Here is a 24589-nt window from a genome sequence, read left to right as displayed (position 1 = left end):
CGGCGTTCAAAATAAACCTCACTCCGAGCGTTGATAATGAATTCCCTTATCAAGCGATGTTTGGCAAGTCGCCGGAACGAGCTTTAAAGCTCCTATGAGTGTTTGGTTGTCTGGCATGGGTAAACGTACCCAAAGTTAAACGGGACAACAAGAAACTGGACCAGCGAGCCGTCGCATCCATTTTCTTAGGGTACAGTCTAGAAAGGAAGGGCTGGCTCTTCTACAGCCCGGACTACAATCCGAACATCTTCTGGAGCAACTCAGCAAAATTCATGGAATCAAAGTGCTGGTCAGACAGAACAGAGTGGCGACCGGTTGACACAAAGGCACCCCCAATGATGATGACAGAGGAAAATTTCGAAGATCTAGGATACAATAAAGAAAATATATTCGACGAAACAGATGAAGAGCCACTACGAGAATACATGGATATGGAGACAGATTCGGAAGAAAGATTAAGCGAAGGAACAGCGGAGGTGATGGAACAAGGACCAATCGCCGAAACTCAAATTGACAGCGAATTCTATGGACTCGTAGCGACGCGACCGGAATGGAGAAAGAACCTGGACCCAACCATACATGAAGCAATGAGTGGAAAGGACAGAAAACACTGGGAGGAGGCCATGCGAAAGGAGCTGGATGGATTGGAGGCGATGGGCACATGGGAGATAGTCGACCTCCCAAAGGGTGCAAATACTGTCGACACACGTTGGGTACTCAAGATCAAAACCGATGCAAACCTCGTGCCGACAAAGTTCAAAGCCCGGCTCGTGGCACGAGGTTTCACTCAACGCGAGGGCATCGACTATACAGAGGTCTTCGCACCAGTAGCACCCTGTCAGGGGTCTCGCGCCTGAAACCCAGGTCGGTCTGTCGAGATACTCGGTGACTATCGAACTGTGCGACAGCTATTGTCTCGAGATACTCGGTGACTATCAAGTTGTGCAGTGACAGCAGGTGGCGTTTGTTGTATATACTATCGTAGGTTTCGGCTGACCTCTGTGGACACTCCGTTCAGGGGTAGCTCGGCACGATCAATATCAATGTTATGATGACACCAAGGTCTGGTGTGGGTGTTGATGATGATGAGGTTGATGGTGTTGGTGATGAGATTGGTGATGTCGGTGATAATGAGGTTGATGGTGTTGATGATAAGGTTGGTGATGTCAATGATAATGAGGTTGATGGTGTTGGTGATAAGGTTGGTGGCGTCAACACGAGTGTCCAGTGTGTTGACTTGCTACTTTGAAGTGATCCCCGGACCGCAGTGGACTACTGCCTTCGGTTCTATCTATATCCGGACCGCTAACCTGCTATGGGCGCCTTCGGATGTCAGGTAGTGGTGATACAACACACACACTACGATGAGGAGCAACCTTGATAGATTGCTGCTATGCTGACTGAAACTAATGTATACTTATGCTGAAGTGATAACTAGTTATGGTGAGTAGAGTGGATCGGGATCCACTCGACCTATGATGATGAGAAAGCATGGTTATATACCTCTTCACAGCATCGCCAGCGATGCTGCTCCTGCTCTCTCTCTCCAGAGAGTACTTTCTTCATCGAGTACTGCTCAGGGGCCTCTCCTGCTTGGCACCCCTGTTCCTCTTGAGTGGTGTCGACTCCTTCGACACTGCTCCTCCTCCTCATGACCTGTGTCGACTCCTTCGACACTGCTCCTCCTCCTCATGACCTGTGTCGACTCCTTCGACACTGCTCCTCCTCCTCTTGACCTGTGTCGACTTCCTGTCTCTCGAGCCCCTGAGTGGTAACCATCTGCATGCTCCTTGAGCTTGGTCCTCTTCGTGGCTGTGCCTGCTCCTTGAGCTTGGTCCTCCTCGCATGTGGCTCGGTTCTCCTTTGCATGTGAATCCATAGGAGTCCGTGGTCTCCATGGAGACTGCACTACGACCATGCTCTCTACTGGTATCGACTAGGTCTTCGATACCTGTGCTCTTTCCATATGAACCCATGACCCTCCTGCTTCTTGAGCATCCAGGCCCATGACACTACCCCCCTCTTAAGAGCCGAGCTCCGTCGAGGCATGCTCTGGTCTGGTTCATGCTGACTCCTCCTCCTTGACAACATCGCCAACATCATCCTTCCTCCTTCTCTCAACGTCATCCTCCTTCCTCTTCCTCTCTCTACTCCTCCTGTTCTCTCCTCCTCTCTCCACTCTGTCTACTCACTCGTCCCCCCTCCGACTCCTCATACTCCTGGATGAGGTCGGGACAGTTGAGGTTCTCTACTGGTTCCCATGAAGCAGCTTCTTCTGAGTACCCTCTCCACAACACCTTGTACTCTGTAGTCCCATTGTGTGAACGCTTGTCGATGAGTGCTTCGACTTCGAAGTCGAGGTCCTCATCTGGAAGTGGTGGCATGGTGGGCTGTTCAGCACGTTGAGGAAGAGAACTTGTTCTTGCTGGCTCGAGCATGGAGACATGGAACACATCATGCACCCTAAGGTTTGCTGGCAATGTGATTCGGTAAGCTCGGCGTCCTACCCGTTCCTGAACTGGGTAGGGTCCTGCAAACCGGGTATCCAACTTGGGTGTGGGTCTCCGTGTCTTCCAGTTTCGGCGGTTGATATAGACCATATCACCCACCTTAAACTCAATGTCCTTGTGCTTCCTGTTATACTGGTCTACTGATCTACGTTGTGCCTCTCTGATCTGCTCCTGGAGGTACTTGCAACGCTCCTTTCCATCCATGAGGTACTCGAAGCGACCTGGATCATTGACTCCTAGTCGTTGAGGGATGTCAGGATGAGCTTTGGGGTTCCATCCATAGCATGCAAAGAATGGTGAGACACCAATGCTGTTGTGGACCGTGTTGTTGTATACAAAGGCCGCAGTGTCCAGCAGGTTGGCCCAGTCATTCTGCTCATAGTTGCAGTACATCCTGAGATATTGCTCTATGACCTGATTGACTCTCTCTGTCTGACCATCAGTTTGAGGATGGTAAGCCGTGCTAAGTGAGTGCTTCACACCCATTTGCTCTGCAAATGCCTTCCATGCTCCTGATATGAACTGCCTGCCTCGGTCCGAGACCATGTGATCTGGATATCCAAAGAGTCTAACCATGTGTCCATATAGCAATACTGCAGTCTGTTTGGCCGTGACTGTCTTATGGGTTGGAGCTAGTATGGCAAACTTGGTTAACCTGTCGACGATGACTAGGATAGAGTCATAGGTCTTGGAGTCATACTTCTTTGATGGTGGTAGTCCTTCAATGAAGTCGAGGGATATGGAGCCCCAGGGCCTGTCTGGGGTTGCTAGTGGCTGTAGCAAACCATATGGACGATGATGAGGAGCTTTGTACCTAGCACATACAGGACAACTTGCTACATAGTCTGCAATCCAAGCTGTCATGTTTGGCCACCAGTAATGTCGTTGAGCTGCCTTGATGGTAGCATCTCTTCCTACGTGTCCAGCAGTGATACCATCATGACATTGGGTCATCACCATGAATCGCAGATGCTCTACAGAGAGAGACTGTCCATCTACCTCTTTGGCACTCCTTGAGTGTCGGTTGTTGGTCCTCCCTGGCATGATCACCTTGGGGATAACCAACCTTCCTCCACTGTACCATAGGTCATCCTTGAGTTCGAAAGGCTTCTTCCTATGTATCTCCTGTAGCTCTTGGTCTAAAGGCTGGAAGATCTTGACCAGGTCTTTGAGACCTTTTGATGCTATGGACTCCATCGAGATCATGGGGGCCACTAGGAGCGAGTCATGGTCTGCTGTCTCCTTGAACACTCGAGGAGGCAGTAGTTGCCTCACATTGTGATCCTGCTCTTCACCAGCTGGTTGCATGTCTGTCCTTCTGGTGAGAGCATCGGGTTCACCACCTTTGTCTCCTGGTCGATACTGCAATATGAAGTCGAAGTCTGCTAGTAGTATTGCCCATCGAGCTTGTCGACCTGTGATGCGTCTCTGTGACTTGAAGTACTTGAGGGCTTCATGGTCAGTGAGGATGACCAGTTGGTTCGGTAGTCCAGCTAACATGTGTCGCCACTGAGTGAGGCAGGCGACCACAGCTAGGAGCTCCTTATCATGGATCTCATAGTTCTTCTCGGCAGAAGACATCTTCCTAGAGTAGAAGGCCACTGGATGCCATCGTCCTTCATGCTCCTGCTTGAGCACTCCTGCTATAGCAAAGTCACTTGCATCAGTCTCCAACCTTGTTGGAAGGTGGTAGTCGAAGTGCTGAAGCACTCCTGCTGATGTGAAGGCCTGGATGAGCTTGTGGAAGGCCTGTTGGGCCTCCTCTGGTAGCTCGAACTTCTTGAACCGTTCTATAGGCTTTACCAGTGCTGTCAAGGGCTTGGCTATGTGAGCAAAGTGGGCTATGAACCTTCGATAGAAGTTGGCAAAACCCAGGAACCTCTGGATGTCATGGATTGACTCTGGCATTGGCCACTCCTTGACAGTGCGCACCTTTTCTGGGTCCATCTCTATGCCCGTTGGCTTGATGATGTACCCCAGGAACTCGACTGTCTTGGTGTGGAACTCACACTTCGACAGCTTAGCAAAGAGCCTGTTGCTCCTTAAGCGAGTGAGGACCTCGGTGACATGCTTCACATGTACCTCTTCAGTGTCACTGAAGATCAGGAAGTCATCTAAGTATACCACTACATATACTCCAATGATGTCTCGGAAGATGTCATTGATGAATGACTGGAAGTGAGCCGGAGCATTGGCTAGGCCAAAGGGCATCACTAGGTACTCATAGAGTCCCAACTGAGTGCCAAAAGCTGTCTTCCATTCATCTCCTTTAGCAATCCGGATGAGGTTGTATGCTGCTCTAAGGTCCAGCTTGGTATAGATCCTTGCCTTCCTGAGTAAGAACAGCTGCTCCTCGATGAGGGGCAATGGTGCCCTGTTCTTGACAGTGATCTCGTTGAGACCTCTGTAGTCCACACAGAGTCTGAGACCTCCATCCTTCTTTGGTACGAAGAGCACTGGTGATCGTGCCGGGCTCTTCGATGGTCTTATGAACCCCTTCTCGAGGTTCTCATCCAAGTATCTCCTCAACTCGGACATCTCCTTGGGTCCCTTAAGGTATAGGGGCCCTTGAGGTGGCTTCCCTCCTTCTATCAACTCAAGGTGGAGATCATGCTCGGTATGATGGGGCAGCTTGTCTGCTTCCACCTCATCAAACACATCTTGCAGGTGTTGGTATGGCTTTGGTATGTCTGCAGCCGTCACCACCTTATCTACCTCCACCTCCATCTCGACTCCTTTGTCTGCGCCTGTAGGTACAAAACCAAAGGCCGGAAGTGATGATGGTGGCTCCTCTAACAGCATGAACCCTATGGGTCCATCTTCCAGAGCTGCTTGTAGTATGCGCTCTGCTGAGACAAACTCGTTACCATGGAGGGTTGGTCTCCTCATGGTTAGGTCCCCTGCTCTTGCTGCTTCAGGGGGTCTCCTAGGGGGTCGGTCCTGCTCCTGAGTCTTGAACTCCAGCTGGCCCGTATCCCATTGTATGGTGGGTTTGAGCCTCCGTAGCTCAGTGAACCCCAGGATGAGGTCATAGTCTGCAGTGTCGGCCACTGAAGCTTCGACCACACCCAGATTGTGTGTACCAATAGATACCTGCATGCTCGCAGAACTATTGATGGAGAGTTGGTGCCCGGTGACACCATGGATCGATCTTGTTTTTATGGGTTTTGTGGGTATTTGGTACTTACTAATGAAAGAATCTGAGACTATGGACAAACCAGCACCGGTATCAGCTAGTATCCGAGCAGGATGGTCTTGAACCATTCCAGAGAGCTCCAGTACTGCTTTGCCTCCACTGGTAGAGAAACATACTTGACAATCTTGATATATACAGAGTGATGGCGAGGAGGTTTGTAGAGCAATGCATGCCATCAGTGCATCACCCCACTGACGTTTCCCTCGTCGTCATCATCATCGTGCTCCTCCTCGTGATCGGGGTCCATGGGTTGCTGGTATGAGCTGAGGTCCATGGCCTCGGGGTCACCCGTCTCAGTGCTGCCTGTGTGGCCATCTCCTGAGTCGGTGGCCTCCTCGAAGGGGTCTGCTGTGGTGACCATAACCTTTGGTCCCATGGGTCGAGAGCTAAGAGGGTTTACCCTCCTGCTGGGGCAGTCTCTGGCCCAATGGCCGATACCTTTGCATACATGACAGGTGTTGATACCTGATGGAGCAGGGCTTCCTTGCTTCGAGGGTTGGGTGGGATGATGAGGAAGGGGTCGGTTTAGGTTTTGTATAGTTGCTTGTGTAGTTGCTTGTGATGGTGATCGAGCTGGATAAGGTTGAGTGGGTTGTCGGATGGGGATTGAACCTTGATTTGGCCGAGACCCAGTTCTTAGTGGAGGTGACGTGGCATTTGGAAGTGAGTGTCTAGCCGAGGACTGCTGTAGTAGCATCCTCTGTCGATCGATCTCCTCGACCTCTCGATACCACTCCCATCTCTTCCCAGGTGGATTCCTCTCGAACTTCTCCTGTATGCTACGAGTGAGACTACCTCTGAAGAGATCAATCACTAGCTCATTGTCATCTAGGTTGACCTGTCCTTCCAAGTCTCTGAACCGCTCTACATGACGTGTGGCGGCACCAGGAGCATCACTTGTGAGTCTGAGAGCCAACAGCTTGTTGTATGCCTCCATCCTAGCATTGCGTGGGTTGAACTGCTCTGACAGTCGCTCTGTGAAGTAGTGCCAATCATTGAACAACCTTCCTTCTCTAGCTCTATCAATACGGAGCTTGGAGGTCCACCACTCTCTTGCTGTCCCTTCCAGTTGAGCACCCATGTGATTGATCATCCTAGACTGCTCATACACCTGGTTGAACTTAAACCATGCTTCGGCTTCTAGAATGAAGATCTCCATGTCTCGGGGATTGAACTTTGGAAAGGGGGTGGCAATGGGCTTTGACCGGTTAAGCTCTGCCATGATGCTGGTATCCTCCTCGTGGTCCAGGGGGTAAGGGTCCGTCCTAGTCCTGCTGTAGGGGTCCAGCTTAGTCTTGACATATCTTGGCCCAGTAGGTGAAGCATACTTCTCGTAGTTGATGTCCTCCTGCTCATCCAGGTTGAATGAGACTGATCGTCTTGGTCGTGGAGCTGGAGTAGGAGTATGTGGGTCTCCTATCATAGACTCATCTCCTCCTCCTGCTTGGTCTTCTGAGTGAGAGAGGTCCATTGTCTCCTCCCTGCTCAGTTGAGCTCGTTGTAATCGTTCCTCTCGATGACCCTGTCTGGTAAGCTCTAGCTGTGCTTCCAATAGAGTGAGTAGTCTATCGAGCTTATTGTTGAGGTCTGGGTCCGTCATGGTGATCGTGAGGAGCTGCTTGAACGATCCACTCTAATGTCAGGGGTCTCGCGCCTGAAACCCAGGTCGGTCTGTCGAGATACTCGGTGACTATCGAACTGTGCGACAGCTATTGTCTCGAGATACTCGGTGACTATCAAGTTGTGCAGTGACAGCAGGTGGCGTTTGTTGTATATACTATCGTAGGTTTCGGCTGACCTCTGTGGACACTCCGTTCAGGGGTAGCTCGGCACGATCAATATCAATGTTATGATGACACCAAGGTCTGGTGTGGGTGTTGATGATGATGAGGTTGATGGTGTTGGTGATGAGATTGGTGATGTCGGTGATAATGAGGTTGATGGTGTTGATGATAAGGTTGGTGATGTCAATGATAATGAGGTTGATGGTGTTGGTGATAAGGTTGGTGGCGTCAACACGAGTGTCCAGTGTGTTGACTTGCTACTTTGAAGTGATCCCCGGACCGCAGTGGACTACTGCCTTCGGTTCTATCTATATCCGGACCGCTAACCTGCTATGGGCGCCTTCGGATGTCAGGTAGTGGTGATACAACACACACACTACGATGAGGAGCAACCTTGATAGATTGCTGCTATGCTGACTGAAACTAATGTATACTTATGCTGAAGTGATAACTAGTTATGGTGAGTAGAGTGGATCGGGATCCACTCGACCTATGATGATGAGAAAGCATGGTTATATACCTCTTCACAGCATCGCCAGCGATGCTGCTCCTGCTCTCTCTCTCCAGAGAGTACTTTCTTCATCGAGTACTGCTCAGGGGCCTCTCCTGCTTGGCACCCCTGTTCCTCTTGAGTGGTGTCGACTCCTTCGACACTGCTCCTCCTCCTCATGACCTGTGTCGACTCCTTCGACACTGCTCCTCCTCCTCATGACCTGTGTCGACTCCTTCGACACTGCTCCTCCTCCTCTTGACCTGTGTCGACTTCCTGTCTCTCGAGCCCCTGAGTGGTAACCATCTGCATGCTCCTTGAGCTTGGTCCTCTTCGTGGCTGTGCCTGCTCCTTGAGCTTGGTCCTCCTCGCATGTGGCTCGGTTCTCCTTTGCATGTGAATCCATAGGAGTCCGTGGTCTCCATGGAGACTGCACTACGACCATGCTCTCTACTGGTATCGACTAGGTCTTCGATACCTGTGCTCTTTCCATATGAACCCATGACCCTCCTGCTTCTTGAGCATCCAGGCCCATGACACACCCATCCAATCCATTCGAGGGGTGATCGCTGTCGCAGCAGTACGAGATTGGGAAATGGATTCTATCGATGTAAAGCAAGCGTACCTGAACTCCACTATACACCATGATGTATACCTCAAGCCCCCAGTAGGAATCGAAATGCCACCCGGAAAAGTGTTGAAGGTAGTGAAAGGACTGTACGGTCTGAAACAATCGGGCCGAGAATGGAACATTGAGTTAGACTCACATCTCCGGACGATCGGATTCCATTGCATGCCGAGCGCACCATGCCTATACTCAAGAGGGACAGGCGACAAGATCACGATCATCACAGCATACGTGGACGACATGCTAATAACATCACCCAGTCGTGATGAAGTAGATCGCGCAAAGCGAGAGATCATGGACAAATGGGAGACGCAAGACAATGGAAGGGTCAAAGAATTTCTGGGTATCAAGATCACACGTGATAGAAGACGGAGGAGGATATCTCTGGGTCTAACGGCATACATCAAGGAAATGGTGAACAAATGGTTAGAAGGAGCAAACGAGAAATCTTGGGTACCCATGCTGAGTGTAGCGAACGTTGCCGGAGGCGAGCGATGTGAACCTCAGCGAGCAAAGAAGTATCAAGAATTGGTCGGCCAACTATTATGGGTCTCCAACACAGCCCGACCAGATATTGCCTTTGCCGTCGGCGTATTGGCGCGATATATGTCGATCCCGATCGACAGTGCATGGAAGGCAGCCATCCACGTGGTAAAGTACCTGAACCAAACGAACGAATATCAGTTGCACCTAGGAGGGGAGACAAACGAGCACTCGGATACACCGGTAACGACGTATACCGACGCAAACTGGGCATCCGACCCCACAAATGGACGAAGAAGCACCTCGGGGTCGATAACATATGTATATGGGTGTCCAGTGAGTTGGAAATCACACGTTCAGAAGTGTGTGGCATTGTCGGCAGTCGAAGCAGAGTTTGTCGCTGCTTCCGAAGCGGTACGAGAAACCTTATTCTTCTCATATTTGCTCCGGGATTTGGAGACCACGGACGTTCGGCCCGTACTATACACAGATAGCCAGGGGTGCATACAGGTGAGTAAAGATCCAGCCAAACATTGGAAGTTAAAGCACATCGACACACGGTATCATTTCGTTCGCGATCACGTACAAGAGGGCGATGTGGAAATCAAATATGTCGGAACGGCAAACAACGTTGCAGATGTCTTGACAAAACCCTTACAGGGTCTTAACACCTCACGATTGGCTAGGATGATAGGACTGGAGATCCCGCCGAAGGGGGGAGTTGAAGATGCGTCGGCATCTCAAGTAAGATGCACATGTTACGGCCGAGACATTGAGACACGGGAGGCTCACGTAAGCGAGAAGTACAATGAGGTATGTAATTGTTGTCATGGTGACAGCACAGTGGCACCCGGTATCATAGCAACACAGGAGTACAAATGAAGAGACACATCCTGCCTCGAATAGGACCAGAGCAGTGAATGGAGTATATATATGTGTTTGTCATTCAGTCTCACATCATGAAAACTAAGCATTACATAGAACATACGGCTGTGGTAAAGGGAGTCTGATCGTGACCCCGATAACGCCGTATATTAATTGTTATCTTCATTTAGAATCCAACACTCGCGCGTCTCGCCTCCGTCGCGTCTCGATTTTGTCCAATGCTAGATCTGAGGCTGCTCAACAACAACAAGACCATTTTGAGAGCATTTGGTTGGATCACGCGGCTACGGTGTACAAACACCATTCTTGCCCCCGGTTTGACTCACAAACAGGCACTCATCTGCTATTTCTTCAGTGTGCGATGTTCTGAGGAAAAACGCATATCGACTTCACTGTGAAGATGTTGACAAGAGTCGCAGTGAAGGAGTTGGAGGTGAAGTGATATCATAACACGTAGCCTCGACTGATCAAGCTATTGCGGTCAGAGATACTCATGGCGAATGAAAGCATATCAGATCAGGCCTGTAGTGCTTGAGAGCTGAAAGGGATATCATTGACTAAAAGCCAGTTTTGGAGAACAGAACGAAAGATGGCATGCGAGAGAGAGAGAGAGAGAAGGGGCGCGAGAGGGCTGCCCAGCATGGCGGAGCAAGGAGGCCTGAGAAGGTATTGTCAGCGAACAAGCGCCTTTCGGCATATCTAGACGCGCTATAGCGAAGTCACCTTGCGGGACCAATCCGATCCCCGCATTGCAGTGGAAGAGTGAATAGCACCCGAACATCACTCCAACCAAGGTCGACTGGTGACTTGGTTGTGCTGATGGAAGGAAAAGTCTATGCTGAGATCCGAAAGAAAACCCAGGAGAAGCCAAGAAACGCAACTCAGAGAACAACGCAACCCTCACAGCATCCACCCTTGTGCGAACCCTCTTCTGTCTGGAATCGTTCCATACCACCTTGCGCGCCAGTAGCACCTGCAGCACCGGGACGACCCATAGTCTGCTCCTTGTTATACCTCCTGATCTCGCGAACCAAGTTGCTAAAAGCCTCGTCGACATTGATACGTTGCTTGGCTGATGTCTCGATGAATCGACAGCCAAAGTGCTTGGCCAATTCGCGACCTTCATGGCTTCCTACTTGTCTCTCGTATTCCAAATCGCACTTGTTGGCGACGACGATGACGGGGAAAGAGTCCTTGTCCTTGACTCGCAAGATCTGTTGGTGGAATGTCGAGATCTCGTCAAACGAGTTGCGAGATGTGATGCTGTAGACTAGCAAGAAACCTTCACCTGTTCGCATGTATTGTTCCCTCATTGCGCTGTACAAAGTGGATGAGAAGTCGAAAGCAAGGTGATGTCAGTGGTTTTGCGTCATCGAGATGACGAGAGCTTTACGACAATGTCATGGTGAGCTTACCTGTACTCCTCCTGACCAGCCGTATCCAAAACATCGAGCAGCGCTACTTCCTCGTCAATGACACATTGTTTTCGGTACGAGTCTTCGATAGTCGGATCGTATTCGTCAACGAAATGACTCTGAATGAATTGGATCGTCAAGGCCGACTTTCCGACACCACCACCACCGACGACGACGAGTTTGTACTCTCGCAAGAATTGTGCTTTCGAAGACATGATGTTTGAGTCTTGTGTAGAGGTTGCAATCCGATTAGACCAAGATGCAGAGTGGAGAGGTCGATAGGAATACGACAGAGGGAAAAGTTATGCTGAGTCGCAGGCCGATGAGCGATTGAAGAAGACTAGAAGAGATGAGAGCCTTTGTCTATTGATACTGTCGAGCGATGTTCCGTGCTTGGATTGGCGAGAAGGGGTAGCCGGTGGTGATGTCGCTGAGCCTCGTAGTAAGTATTTCAGAAGAGAGAGAGCTGGGACGACGCGGAGGCAAATGCAGATGCAAGATGAGTGCGGCGATGACGAGCGAACAAGAACCTTAGATCGAAAATGAAAGGGTAAGGCCTATGTTTAGATATCCAAATCAAGCCTTCGAGAATGGATGTTGTAACGATCACGAGTCGATGCGACAGTGGCGGAAGCGGGCAGTGCCAAGTGAGTCGAAGCTGCTTTAGGAGGAAGGTGAGCAGTGAGAGGTATAGAGGAAGGTGCAGAGATGAGATGGCAAGTCGACGTGATGGCGAGGACAGGGTATCGGAAGCGACAATTCGGAAGTGTTTGCTGCGAGCGAGACGTTGGCGAGAGTTGGAGCCGCTCAAAAATGCAAGCCTAGAGCCAGGCAGAGAAAGAGAGAGAGAGCGAGCCTGCGTGGGTGCGTGTGTGTGTTTGAGCGTGCGTGTGGTGGGCGAAATTAGAGGCAACTAGAGCCCAACTTAGGGGCTTGCGGTTTGAATCTTCGAGGTGGACAAGCGAGGCCAATCCAAGCTCAGGAAATGGGGTTGTAGCGCTCAATAAATTTTAATCTCATTTCAAGAACAAGGCAACCAACCTCGGTGTGAGAGATTTTCGGGAGTCGGAATTTCTTGCGCGGGGAACACTTCGGAAGAAAGCTCAACTTTTTTTCGGCAGCCTTCTCGTGCCCATCCTATCATCTTCCTCATCACCACTTGTCCCTCCTAATTTCGCCGTTCAACTCCTCTACACACACGCCGGGATCGCATACTCCATCACACAGCGACCACCATGTTGCGCACACTCGCATCACCAGCAGTCACAAGAGGCATTCTCTCCTCAGCACGCACCTCAACACGCACATTTGCATCCTCATCAACCACCTTTTCATCAGACAAACCTTCTTCGTCACCGCCCACCACCCCAACCCCCATCACTCCCACCACTCCCTCCTCTCCTCCCTCTGAATCCTCCGCCTCCACCTCCTCCAAGCCTTTGGTCCGCGAATCATTCTCTTCACCAGAAGAGCTCAACTCGCGCCCACTCCCATACCTCTCCTTTCCTCTTGGCCTGCCCACCCCACCATCATCCTCCAAACCCACATGGTCTGAAACTCGAGATCGACTCATATCCCCAGAGTATCGAATGGCATCACGCAAAGCCATTGTTAAGGAAGCTACTCGAGGATACTTTCACGATTTTCACGCAATCAGATCCCATGGTGGTAAAACTTGGCGCGCTCCAAATACCTTAATCAAAGACGAACGCGCACTTTGGTTTCCCAGAATAGAAGGAACTAGACTGAGCGATAAGGGAAAGGTCAATACCGTGGATATGTTGCGAGGGAAAGTATCGCTTGTCGCGTTATTAGGTAGTAAGATTTCTGAAGAGCACACGAAGAGTTTCTACGAATCAACGGTGGCTACTTTTGGTTCTCATCCCCGATTCCAGCTTGTGATGGTAAGCTTCTCACCCCTCAACCTCATCTCTTGGTTTTTGTCTCGATACTCACTTCCCGTTTGCCTTTGTTTTGTATCTCGCAGATCAACCTTCAATCAAATCCACTAAAATCCTACCTCATCTCCCTATTCACTTCCTCCCTACGACAAAAAATCCCCCCCGCACTACACCCAACATACCTTTTGTCAAGCCAAAACGTTGAGTTGGAAAAAGAAGCGATTGGATTTCACAACAAACATGTCGGCTATACTTATCTCGTAGACGCCCAGGGTAGAATTAGATGGGCTGGCGGGGGTTTCGCAGAAGAGGCTGAAGCGAGAGCACTGAGGGGTTGTACGGGGGTGCTGTTGGAGAGAACTGTTGAGGAGCTGAAACAAAGGGCTGGTGGGAAGAAGTGATTTAATTTGCAATGGAATCTCACATAGACAGACGAACGGATGTGGTCAAGGATGCGGGATCGAGTATGTGTTCTATGATTGAGATCCGGGGAAATGTTAGGGGTTACTTGTTTCACTTGGAGCACTTCGTAGATCCTTTCGTTCGGCTGTAACCTCTATCGTGTTGCTCCCACGCTCGCAGCTCCTATACATAACGCACAGGACGCATCCTAGACGTCCGCACAGTGCAGTGGCTCAGGGGTCGTGCGAGGACTGTCGAAATCAAAGCGGAGACACAAACATTTCAACCTGGTCAAGACGGCTATATTCAATAGCCTTCACTCATACTTCAAGCCTCAGAAGCGCACAGAACATCATATCTTTAGCCTCCACAAGAGCCTCACTGTCAGCTGTCGTGCGCCTGAAACCAGAAATCTGCTGGAAAAAATGATTCTGACCGACTTCGATGGAATATGTCGAATAAGCTCTTTCCAACGGATCTCAGCGAGATATCTTAGAAAGCTGCTTCCCGGCGAATTTCAACTAGCTGCTGTGAACACTCCGTTCAGAGGTAGCGCGGCACACTCAAGGTTCTTTGACTGGCGTGATGTGACTACACTAAGATATAGCACGATGATGACTGTTGTAACACGAGTGTTTGTAATGCTGACAGTCGTAAGATGGTATTGATGAATGTTGTCTTGACCGCAGCAAAGGTTCTGCCTTCAGTAATGTTTGGGCTGCCCAGACTGCAGTATGAGGACTGTTTTCAGGTGACACCAAGCTGTGGTGATACAACACATGCATGGAGATGAGTAGCAATGCCCTGCAATTGCAACTGTTGACAAGTAACTAAGTATATGTATGGTAAAAATATAGCTAGTTAAGAGTAGAGTGGATGAGGATCCACTCAACTACTATAGCGACAAGAATGTGAGTATATATAGACATGTGCAGTGTCGCTTGCGACACTGCTCTTGCTCCTTCTGGGAGGAGCAGAGTCTCTGCTGCACTGCTCATCCTCCTCCAGCTCCTTGTCATCGGGTGAGGGCGAGTGCGACCTCATCAGTGTAAACGGTCGCGCGCTTGGAACCTTAGCCTGCGTTAAAAGTCAATTAGGACCGGTCTCGTTGAAACCTCTTGTATGAGCTCTTTACAAATGGTCTCTCTGAAATAGATGATAACGCGGTTTATGAGCAAGGTCCAACTAACCACCGTGAACACTCCGTCCAGTGGTAGCACGGCACAATCCAAAGTCCTAAGTGACTTGCTGTAGTTACACTAGTGTGTAGTGCAATGGCGTCTGTCTCAACACGAGTGTCTGAATTGAAGAATACCAAGGCTGTACGCTGTCCGGAGCTACTAGCAAGCTCGTATCCACAGGCGTATGTTCTTGAGAAAGGTCTTGTATTTCTTGTTCATCAATTACATCCTCAATGGACATATATATACTTTATTGCCATCTTTGATCATGCCCGAATGAGATGAGCTATCTCCTATAGGGCCCCTGAGTTGCCACCTTCTGCGGTATAGCACATGATCCGTTGGTTGTGCTGCTGCGCAGTCGCAAGATGAGGTTGTGAATCGATGGTAATTCAGAAGGTAGCGAGACTTGGCGACGAAGAGAGTGATATCTCGTTGACCACAAACATCCCGGCCTAGAGGTCTAGATGAGCGTGACATGACGAGAGTGAGCTCTCTTCGCGGCCACGAACATCCCGGCCGAGAGGCCAAGACGAGCGTGGCGCGATACACATACGAGTGGATCCTCATCCACTCTACTTACTACTTATCTTACTCTTTACTTAGTTCCGTATCATTGCAATAGCAGTGCTTTGCAAAGACTTTCCAAGTGCATGTGTTGTATCACTGTTGGATTTCAACTGTAGGCAGTGATTATCACTGCGGTCCAGTCATTCACTGTAGGCAGTGTTCTACACTGCAGTCCACTCTCTTTCCATCTGTAGTGATACTCTATTGTGGTCCAGATACCTTCCACCATCATTGAGCCACTGTCAGCATTACGAACACTCTTGCTGCCACAGGCATCAATCCGTTATACCTAGGTATAGCATTAGCAAGACAATCCCATTATATGATTGTGCTGCATAGCCTCTGAACAGAGTGTTCAAGGCGGTCAGTCAAAACCTATGAGAAGTAAGCCTTCTGGTTCCTTTCACCAAAACAGTTTGGAAGGAGCTTGCTCAGTTGATCTCACCAATATCAACCAGGACCACCAAACTCAGGTTTCAGGCGCGCGAGCGCTTACACACACGTCCTGTAGCTTTAGTTCTGAAAACTTAAGGATTGCAGCTACCATACACCTGTGCGAAAGGAGCTAGAACGTAGCCCTAACGAAGCGGTGTCGTGCACTTCAAAACTTCAACTTAGACATTTAGCGGAGAGCTCGAGGCTACCGCTAGGTTCTTCTCTCAAGTCAATATAGTATAGTGTTACTGCTCAAAAGCGTGAACACTGTGCTTAAATTGACATCGCCCGATAAGCGTCAATAAGAGTCAAACCTGTCTACACATTCACCCAGTTGATGGTGCCTGAAAACTTTTGCTCGTGGTATCGGGGTTGTCTCAGCGTGGTATCCCGCAGCCGAGCATCGCCAAAGAGGTGGACTGCAGCACTGGAAACTTTGCTGTTCGTGACGAAACCTGGCCGCGACGAAACAGCTCCCACAAAGAAAGAAAGAGAGTCTCGTCACAAGACTGTCTATCGCTGTTGGGCAGATGGAGGAGTCAGTCAGATGCTTCGAGAAATACGCCGTACAAAGCGCGACGATTGCGATGAAGATCGTGTCTGAATCCGAAGGAAACGCGCGTGAGTTGTTGATATGTGCTTGGGAATGGCAGCGGACTCGCGACAAAGCATGAAGCTGAAGCGGAGGTTGAGATTGTAATGCCACAATACGCGGGCACTGGACCCGACGGTTGGGATGCCATGTTCACACCCTCTTTGTCTGATGAAAGCTACGAAAGCTTCGAGGAGAAGATTCACTTCCATGCCAACAGCAGCAGGAGACTCGGCTGCGAAATTGACGAGCTGCATGGTGTCAAGATCGTGAACAACGGAGGCGAGGCATCAAATGTAGAACGCGTATCCTATCGCCTCGTTTGGACGATGGGGTGCACCCTCATGCTGCAAACCATCCCAACGCAGTGTCTTAGCGACAAGCTAGCAGCACTCAATAGTGCAAATGATCTCAGACATCAAATTGAGGGGTGACCACTTGCGGTCTATCTCACACCTGGACTGTTCCGTGTCTATTTATAGACATAGCGACAGACAGTGCTACAGTCGCGTCCAAAATTGCCCGGCATCTTTTAGGATAATTAAATGCTCATCACCACACATCAACTTCACTTCTCAAGAGCTGGTATCCTCAATGAAGTGTAGCTTGTGACATATTTTTGGAAAGCTGAGATTGAGAGCTACAAGTACATATAAGTTTTTGAGGGCAGGCATTGTCTTGCTGAAAGATCAGTTTATCCCTTGGTGGAATTCTCTGTATATTCTTCCACTTCAAGATGCTACCAGGCACCACTTCCTCCAGCAACTCAATGTAACACTCTGAATTCAGTTTGTCATCTATATAGACCATTAGACCTAGGCCTGCCCAGGTCATACACCCCCAAATCATGATGCTGTGGCCACCCCCCTGCAGTGTAGGTATATATATATCATAGTTGACATCCCTGGACCAGTATCACTTTTCCAAGCCCTTTCCAATGCATTGAACCTTGCATTCATCACTCCAGATGACATTCTTCCATTGTTCAACAGTCCAATGTCTATACTCCTTGGCAAACACCCTCCTTGCCTTCCTATGTTTATCTGTGAGCAAGGGTTTTCTTCTTTTTGCCCTAAACTTAAGTCCAGCTTGCTTCAGTGCACATGTAATGGTTTGTCTGGACAAACAAAGTTGATAGTGTTGTAGCCAGTAGGCTGAAGCTTCAGTAGCCAAAGTATAAGAATTCTTGCTAATTCCTCTGGTGAGTAATGCCTGTTGGTGTGAGGAGAGGAGGAGGGGCCTCCCAGGGGTCCTTTTCACATATTCACTCTCTGGTACCCATTGTCAGGGGTCTCGCGCCTGAAACCCAGGTCGGTCTGTCGAGATACTTGGTGACTATCAAACTGTGCGACAGCTGTTGTCTCAGTATTGGTGACTATCAAGTTGTGCAGTGACAGCAGGTGGCGTTCATTGTATATACTATCGTAGGTTTCGGCTGACCTCTGTGGACACTCCATTCAGGGGTAGCTCGGCACGATCAATATCAATGTTATGATGACACCAAGGTCTGGTGTGAGTGTTGATGATGATGAGGTTGATGGTGTTGGTGATAAGGTTGGTGGCGTCAACACGAGTGTCCAGTGTGTTGACTTGATGCTTGAAGTGATCCCTGGACCACAGTGGACTACTGCCTTCGGTTCTATCTTGATCTGGACTGCTAACCTGCTATGGGTGCCTTCGGACGTCAGGTAGTGGTGATACAACACACACACTACAATGAGGAGCAACCTTGATAGATTGCTGCTATGCTGACTGAAACTAATGTATACTTATGCTGAAGTGATAACTAGTTATATGGTGAGTAGAGTGGATGAGGATCCACTCGACCTATGATGATGAGAAAGCCTGGTTATATACCTCTACTCAGCATTGCCAGCAATGCTGCTCCTGCTCTCTCTCTCCAGAGAGTACCTTCTTCATCGAGTACTGCTCAGGGGCCTCTCCTGCTTGGCACCCCTGTGCCTCTTGAGCTGTGTCGACTCCTTTGACACTGCTCCTCCTCCTCATGACCTGATGTCAACTCCTTCGACACTGCTCCTCCTCCTCATGACCTGATGTCGACTCCTTCGACACTGCTCCTCCTCCTCATGACCTGGTGTCGACTCCTTCGACACTGCTCCTCCTCCTTTGATCAGTGACAGTTCCTTTGGCTCTTGTCTCTCGAGCCCCTGAGTGGTAACCATCTGCATGCTCCTTGAGCTTGGTCCTCTTCGTGGCTGTGCCTGCTCCTTGAGCTTGGTCCTCCTCGTGGCTGTGCTTGGCCCTCCTTTGCATGTGAGTCCATAGGAGTCCATGGTCTCCATGGAGACTGCACTATGACCATGCTCTCTACTGATCTCGACTAGATCTTCGATACCTGTGCTCCTTCCATATGAACCCGTGACTCTCCTGCTTCTTGAGCATCCAGGCCCATGACACCCATTTTGCCAGTTCAGCAATGCTAGATTTGTTGATAGACAGTTTAGTTGCTATCTCCCTTGTTGAGAAACCTGCTTAGAGCAGCTCTTTGACCTGTAATAGGTGAGTGGTGGTGTATTTAGTCCTCCCCATATTGACTTTTTGCCCTCCTTGCTATGTTGACAGCAGTATTGCCATATGATGTCCTAAGCTTGTCAAAACACCCTGAAACATCTTTGTTTATATCATACTACAATCATATGAAGTTTCGAGCATGGTCTATTAGCTCAATTCTGTGCAAAGCAATAGGTTACACAAGGTACAGAATTAATTGAGGAGGAGGAGGGGCTTCAAAGAGCACCAACCTAAATTCCAGCATATTCTTTGGTGGGACCACCCTTTTTCTCTCACATATTCTGATAGCAGGCTATCCAAGCTTTGCAACCATACCACACAAAGTGGGCATTGTCAAAGAGAACAAAGAGTACTGGTCATCATCATGAAAAGGACCTGAGAACACCATATCAAATTAATTAGATGCTGGGCAATTTTGGACGTGACTGTATTTGCTGGACAAAATTGCTCGACTTTTTGAAGCGAAAACCCCTTTCAGGCCGGAAGAAGGCTGAAACAGCCCGGCGCCTTCGGCTCCCCACTAAGCTGTAATGAGGACTCGTACTGCGCCACAGGACTGTGCAGCAACTATGCAAGGTGTATTGGTAAGTGAAAGAATCACATGTATCTGGAGCTTTGAAAGGATTCTCCACTCATTTGGCTTGTCTCTGTTGCCGATGTGGATCGCTCCCTCTCACCCTTTGTGGAGCCGCATATCCATTTGGCTCTATGCTTCGATTGTGCAAGGCTTGTTCAAAGATACGGATTCAACAGATGTCTGGCAATCGGACCCAGGTTTAGGTAAATCTCGAATGGCCTCGGAGAAGCGAGAACACATGAAAAAAGAGCAGAGAGGCCAGTATGGTCGCAGCGGCTGCTGTTTTTTTTTTTTTTTTTTTTTTTTTTTTTTTTTTTTTTTTTTTTTGAAGGCGATCGTAAATAGCCTGGTACTTTGTTGGAACGAGATTTGATGGCAACCATTGCGTCAGTTGTTGAGCCCACTACCCCATGTTCATACGGCATGGGAGAGTGGAGATATGATTCTCCTGAAAGGTTCCAATTCGAACTCGTGTCGTGGTGTGATTCGAAACAAGGGCCGTAGAAGGCAACGACGGCGTTTCTCAGGCAGAGTTCGAGTTCAGCCTCGGGGAATTGGCGATTGTGAGCAATCAAAGGCATCGGCGTCGCCATCCACCGCCAACTTCCAGCCAAGCTATCTGCAGGCGAATTTTGGCCTGCTTCGCTTCCATTTGAAATTTGAATCCTGATTTGTTGCCTTCCTGAGTCGAATTGCGGATTCAAAGCGCGGTCTGGTTGCTGCGTTTCTCCGTTTTTTTTTTTTGTTTTTTTTTTTTTGTTTTTTTTTTTGTTTTAAACTCCTCTCTCCTCGAGCCCCTTTTTCGTTGTCGCTTCCCGCCTGGATTCAATCGCACGAAACATAACGAAACTGTATATACATAACACGAAAAAACTAAGTGGATTGCAGACAAGCAGGCTCCCGGCCCGCCGTCCGGTCGAGCGCAGAAACGAGCGGCAAGGGAGGGTGTACAGGGAGGGCAAATAACGACGAACCAGGCTGCTGATAGTACGCCTGGCTTTTGGTGAAGATGATGTAGTGAAGAGAGGCAGGCCAGACACGCACGCCTTCATGACGATCACGTGATGCCTTTCTCACAGCCTCCGGATCTACGGAACCCGCGGTCGATGCCGTTCCTTTGCTGTGCTGCTGCTTCTTCAAGGAAATTGGCAGTGCCCCCTCCGCACGCCACTTGTTCCATTTGGGAACACACGCACACACACTCACACACTCACTCAGGACTCTCTTGTTCTGGCTTCGCCTCGGCTCAATCGCCTTCTCGGCCATCCCGACTTGCTGGACATTTCATTCCAACCTTTCTTGCTTGCTCTCCACGCCTCTCTTCTACTTTCCACCTCACCTCTCCCTCTATTTCGATCTGCCCCATCACCATCATCTGTTCATCCCCAGGCCGCACACTGGCTACACTCGCATCGGACCCTTCCCGAACCGAATCGATACCGACACAGCCACACCCGTACCTTAGCACTCACTTGCTTTCATCGAACAACTTGCAACCACATGCACGTCTAAGCTGTCCTCCTATCGCTCTGCTTTGCGTCCTGGCCATAGAACCTGCTCTCACCACTTGCACGCCCAACAGATAAGATGAGCTACCCAATACAGGGATCGTCTTCCCAGCCTTATGGCGCTTACACCTTCGACACACCTGTCAAGCGCCGACAGCGACAGCAATACACGGCGGCCTCACAAAAGCAACAGCAGCAACGCAGATCCCAGCCCACCCACGTCCAACCACGCGAAAACGTCGCGGATGCCTACACATGGAATGCAGCAGCTAAGCCGAACAAGCCCAACTTGAAAGAGTCGCCGCTCAAAGATGCGGCGCCAGGGGCAGCACAACTTGATGCCCCCTCATCTTGGCTTGAAGGACGCAAGTATGCCGTTCTTATCGATGCTGGCTCTTCTGGTTCTCGTATGCAAGTCTACTCTTGGAAAGATCCCAAGTTGGAACGTGCATTGCGAGCCAAACAAGGCTTGGACGCGACAGTACTGCCCAAAGTTGAGAAGGGAACATGGGAGAACTCGGGCATGGACTGGAGTCTGAAAGTGACGCCCGGTCTTTCCTCATTCGGCGATCGCCCAGCAGATGTGGGCAAGTATCTGAAAGGTCTTCTCGATCATGCAGAGAAGATCGTGCCACCCTCCGCATGGGCAGACACTCCCATCTACGTAATGGCAACTGCAGGCATGCGCTTGCTTCCCAAACAGCAACGCGAAGCCGTGCTCGCTGAAGCATGTCGCTACATTCGCCAACACACTTCCTTCAGCATTGACGGCGGTGGATGCGACGAGCACGTACAGGTCATTACCGGAGAAGAGGAGGGTCTGCTCGGCTGGATCTCGATCAATTATCTCATGGATGGCTTCCACATCCGCGGCAAGAAGCCATCGCTTGCTGGCGAAACCGATATCATGGAAGGCAAGTCCACTTTCGGTTTCCTCGACATGGGCGGTGCCAGTACACAGATTGCCTTTGAGCCAAGCAAGAAGGCTCTCCAGGGCGAAGGTGCAGCCGCTGAAGCAGAACTCACACCCGTCTCTTTACGCATGCTTGACGGCACCGAGGTCTCACACAAAGTGTTTGTGACGACCTTCCTCGGCTACGGTACAAATCAAGCAAGGCAGCGCTACATCGACCTTCTCCGCTCTATCGACGGCAATTCGCAAAACAGCAAACACGCATTGCCTGACCCTTGTCTTCCTAGCGGACTGCAGCTTTCAGATGTGGAAGGCAAACCAGATGTTGCCCTCACAGGCACTGGCAACTTCACCGCCTGTCTCGAGTCGATGCACCCTCTTCTTGACAAGGAAGCAGCATGCACCAAGCCACCCTGTCTCTTCCACGGCGTCCACGTCCCCAAGATCGATTTCAGCGTCAACCACTTTATCGGCGTTTCCGAATACTGGTTCAGCGCCCAAGATGTTTTCGGTCTCGGCGGTGTCTATGACTTTGTTGACTTCCAGAAGGCTGCCAACGAGTTTTGCAGTAAGCCATGGGCAAAGCTCAAACACCATCTCGATGCAGGCGATCTGTTTGGGCCAGAAGTGCAACTGAACCGCTTGCAAACGCAGTGCTTCAAAGCCGCATGGATGGTCACCGTGCTGCATGAGGGTATCGGCATTCCACGTATTGTCGACCACAAGGGTGCAGGTGACGGTACAGACCATGCAGACGAAGCTCAGGGCAAGGGCGAGCAGAAGAACCTCTTCCAGAGTGTCAACGATATCGATGGCTTCTCCGTCAGCTGGACGCTTGGCAAGGCTGTATTGGAAGCAAGTCGTGACATCCCACCCGCCCCCGGCTCGCTTCCATCTCCGTTCGACGAGTTGAACAAAGCTAACTCGAAGTTGGGCAAATGGGACCCCTTTCGACCCAAGTGGCCTACTACGGGTGAAGGATCAGCTTTCCCTCCTGCTTTGGGTGCAGCCAGGCGTCACGTCAGCCCTGTATCAATGATCATCATGGTTGCCGTGTTCCTGGTTTTGTTGATCACTTGTGTTTGCACTCGAGGACGTGGACCACGAGCCAGCAGGAGACGGGCAGCCATCAAGGAGATGCTACCGCCACCTCTGGGCACTTTCGGCGGTCTCTGCAGCTCCAAGCGCAGCCCTCGTGGCGACTACGTTTTGGCTAGCATGGAAGAAGCAGCAAGCGGTGACATCTCGAAACGTGGGTTTTGGTCCAAGCTCGGCAAGCGAGCCGACACGAAAGACTACAGTCCCACTATGGAAGCAGAGTTCGGGTTCAGCTCGGAAGGCAGCTCGGAAGAAAGCAGCGGTTCGAGCGGATCAGCTGGTCGTGGCTCTCGTTCATCTTCACGCAAACGCTCCACTGGTCTCCTTGGCGTACTAGGATGGCCGGTACGAAGAGTAGCTCTTAGCATCATATCCATCTTCCCTTCGCTTGCTCCACGACGCACAACCAAGTCTAAGAAACGCACTTCGACTTTACTTTTAAGCCGAGATTCCAGCGACAACCTCTTAGGTCATGGCGCCCGTATCGCAGCAAGAAAAGGAGCTTCAACACCGACAACAGTCCGCGTCTCTCGACCCGCATCGCCCACTTTCACCAGTATCACATCGGGCACTGCCATCTCACGTCCTGCTTCCAGAACATCGAGTCGAGCACCCACACCAGTGCTGGGACACCGACTCACATCAGCAACGCTTTCGACCCGATCAGGGCTTACTACGCCTGGAGGCAGCGTTTTGGCCAGCAGCGTTGCGGCACCCGGTGCACTTTCCCCTTCAGGTCCTGGCTCGCCTCTGGGTGAACGCCACGGCACACGTCCAGGTCTGTTCTCTGCTTCGCTCAGCCGTGCTCATTCAGTCACGGACATGACTACGATTGAGTCTGGCTTATTGGGCGCACCAACGACAAGAACACCTTCGGGACAAGGCTCACCAGCACCACCTCACCTCAGTCCCATGACTGAGTTGCGTAGTGGTGATGGTTCTCCTTGATCGACTTCCTTTTCTACACTTTTGCAATCAATGCTTGTTCGTTGCAATCACCGGACAATCTCCCAACGACCTTTCCTCCTTAACGCATCTTTTTCCGTTGAGCTCAAGGCTCTTGTTCGTCTTCCAGCGGTATCTTTGGTCGCTCTTTGTCTTTTCCTTTATGGTCTTCAGCAATTCACGAACTCTTTTGCAACATCATCACACCCACTTTCTCGAGTCGACTCCTGATTTGAGAGTAGCATTGAGGGTGAGAAGTGAGTTCCTCGGCTAAATGCTGCAAAATTACGAAACGGAAGATCGGGAAGTCACTCAACCTTCAGTTGCCGCCGAAAGAGCCCGATCGTGAAGGAAATAGAAATTTTTTATTAGTCCAATACAAGTGATGCTGGGCGACGTGAATAGAAAAATTTGGCTGATGATGAGAAAGTGAAATCGAAAGTGAATTGGAAGCTGGTGAGAGAGGGAAAGAGGCACACGACTTTCTTCCGCTCATCTTCCATTTCTTCTCCTTCCTACTACTCTCTTTGACCTTGTCGAGCTC

At 50.2% G+C, this 24589-nt stretch overlaps 6 protein-coding genes across 6 annotated transcripts; 2 read left to right on the top strand and 4 right to left on the bottom strand.

Annotated features, from left to right (window-relative positions):
* Positions 1-2147: 2147 nt before the first annotated feature.
* Positions 2148-5774, bottom strand: UHO2_02132 (uncharacterized protein; the record flags this gene model as incomplete). Its single annotated transcript, XM_041559569.1, has 1 exon — positions 2148-5774. The coding sequence occupies one exon, from the start codon at positions 5772-5774 to the stop codon at positions 2148-2150; it is 3627 nt and encodes a 1208-aa protein (XP_041415503.1).
* A 107-nt stretch (positions 5775-5881) lies between these two features.
* Positions 5882-7306, bottom strand: UHO2_02131 (uncharacterized protein; the record flags this gene model as incomplete). Its single annotated transcript, XM_041559568.1, has 1 exon — positions 5882-7306. The coding sequence occupies one exon, from the start codon at positions 7304-7306 to the stop codon at positions 5882-5884; it is 1425 nt and encodes a 474-aa protein (XP_041415502.1).
* A 3551-nt stretch (positions 7307-10857) lies between these two features.
* On the bottom strand, positions 10858-11606 carry UHO2_02130 (putative small G-protein Ras1; the record flags this gene model as incomplete). Its single annotated transcript, XM_041559567.1, has 2 exons — positions 10858-11293; positions 11392-11606. The coding sequence occupies 2 exons, from the start codon at positions 11604-11606 to the stop codon at positions 10858-10860; spliced, it is 651 nt and encodes a 216-aa protein (XP_041415501.1).
* Positions 11607-12610: 1004 nt separating this feature from the next.
* On the bottom strand, positions 12611-13000 carry UHO2_02129 (uncharacterized protein; the record flags this gene model as incomplete). The annotated part of the gene is made up of 1 exon (XM_041559566.1): positions 12611-13000. The coding sequence occupies one exon, from the start codon at positions 12998-13000 to the stop codon at positions 12611-12613; it is 390 nt and encodes a 129-aa protein (XP_041415500.1).
* A 3579-nt stretch (positions 13001-16579) lies between these two features.
* UHO2_02128 (uncharacterized protein) lies at positions 16580-16906 on the top strand (the record flags this gene model as incomplete). Its single annotated transcript, XM_041559565.1, has 1 exon — positions 16580-16906. The coding sequence occupies one exon, from the start codon at positions 16580-16582 to the stop codon at positions 16904-16906; it is 327 nt and encodes a 108-aa protein (XP_041415499.1).
* Positions 16907-21168: 4262 nt separating this feature from the next.
* UHO2_02127 (uncharacterized protein) lies at positions 21169-24048 on the top strand (the record flags this gene model as incomplete). Its single annotated transcript, XM_041559564.1, has 1 exon — positions 21169-24048. The coding sequence occupies one exon, from the start codon at positions 21169-21171 to the stop codon at positions 24046-24048; it is 2880 nt and encodes a 959-aa protein (XP_041415498.1).
* Between the last annotated feature and the right edge of the window lie 541 nt (positions 24049-24589).

The sequence above is a fragment of the Ustilago hordei genome, assembly GCF_900519145.1.
Source record: "Ustilago hordei strain Uho2 genome assembly, contig: UHO2_contig_03, whole genome shotgun sequence".
Classification (NCBI taxonomy): domain Eukaryota; kingdom Fungi; phylum Basidiomycota; class Ustilaginomycetes; order Ustilaginales; family Ustilaginaceae; genus Ustilago; species Ustilago hordei.
The sequence above is the reverse complement of the archived record's forward strand: the minus strand, read 5'-3'. Positions and strand labels throughout refer to the sequence as shown.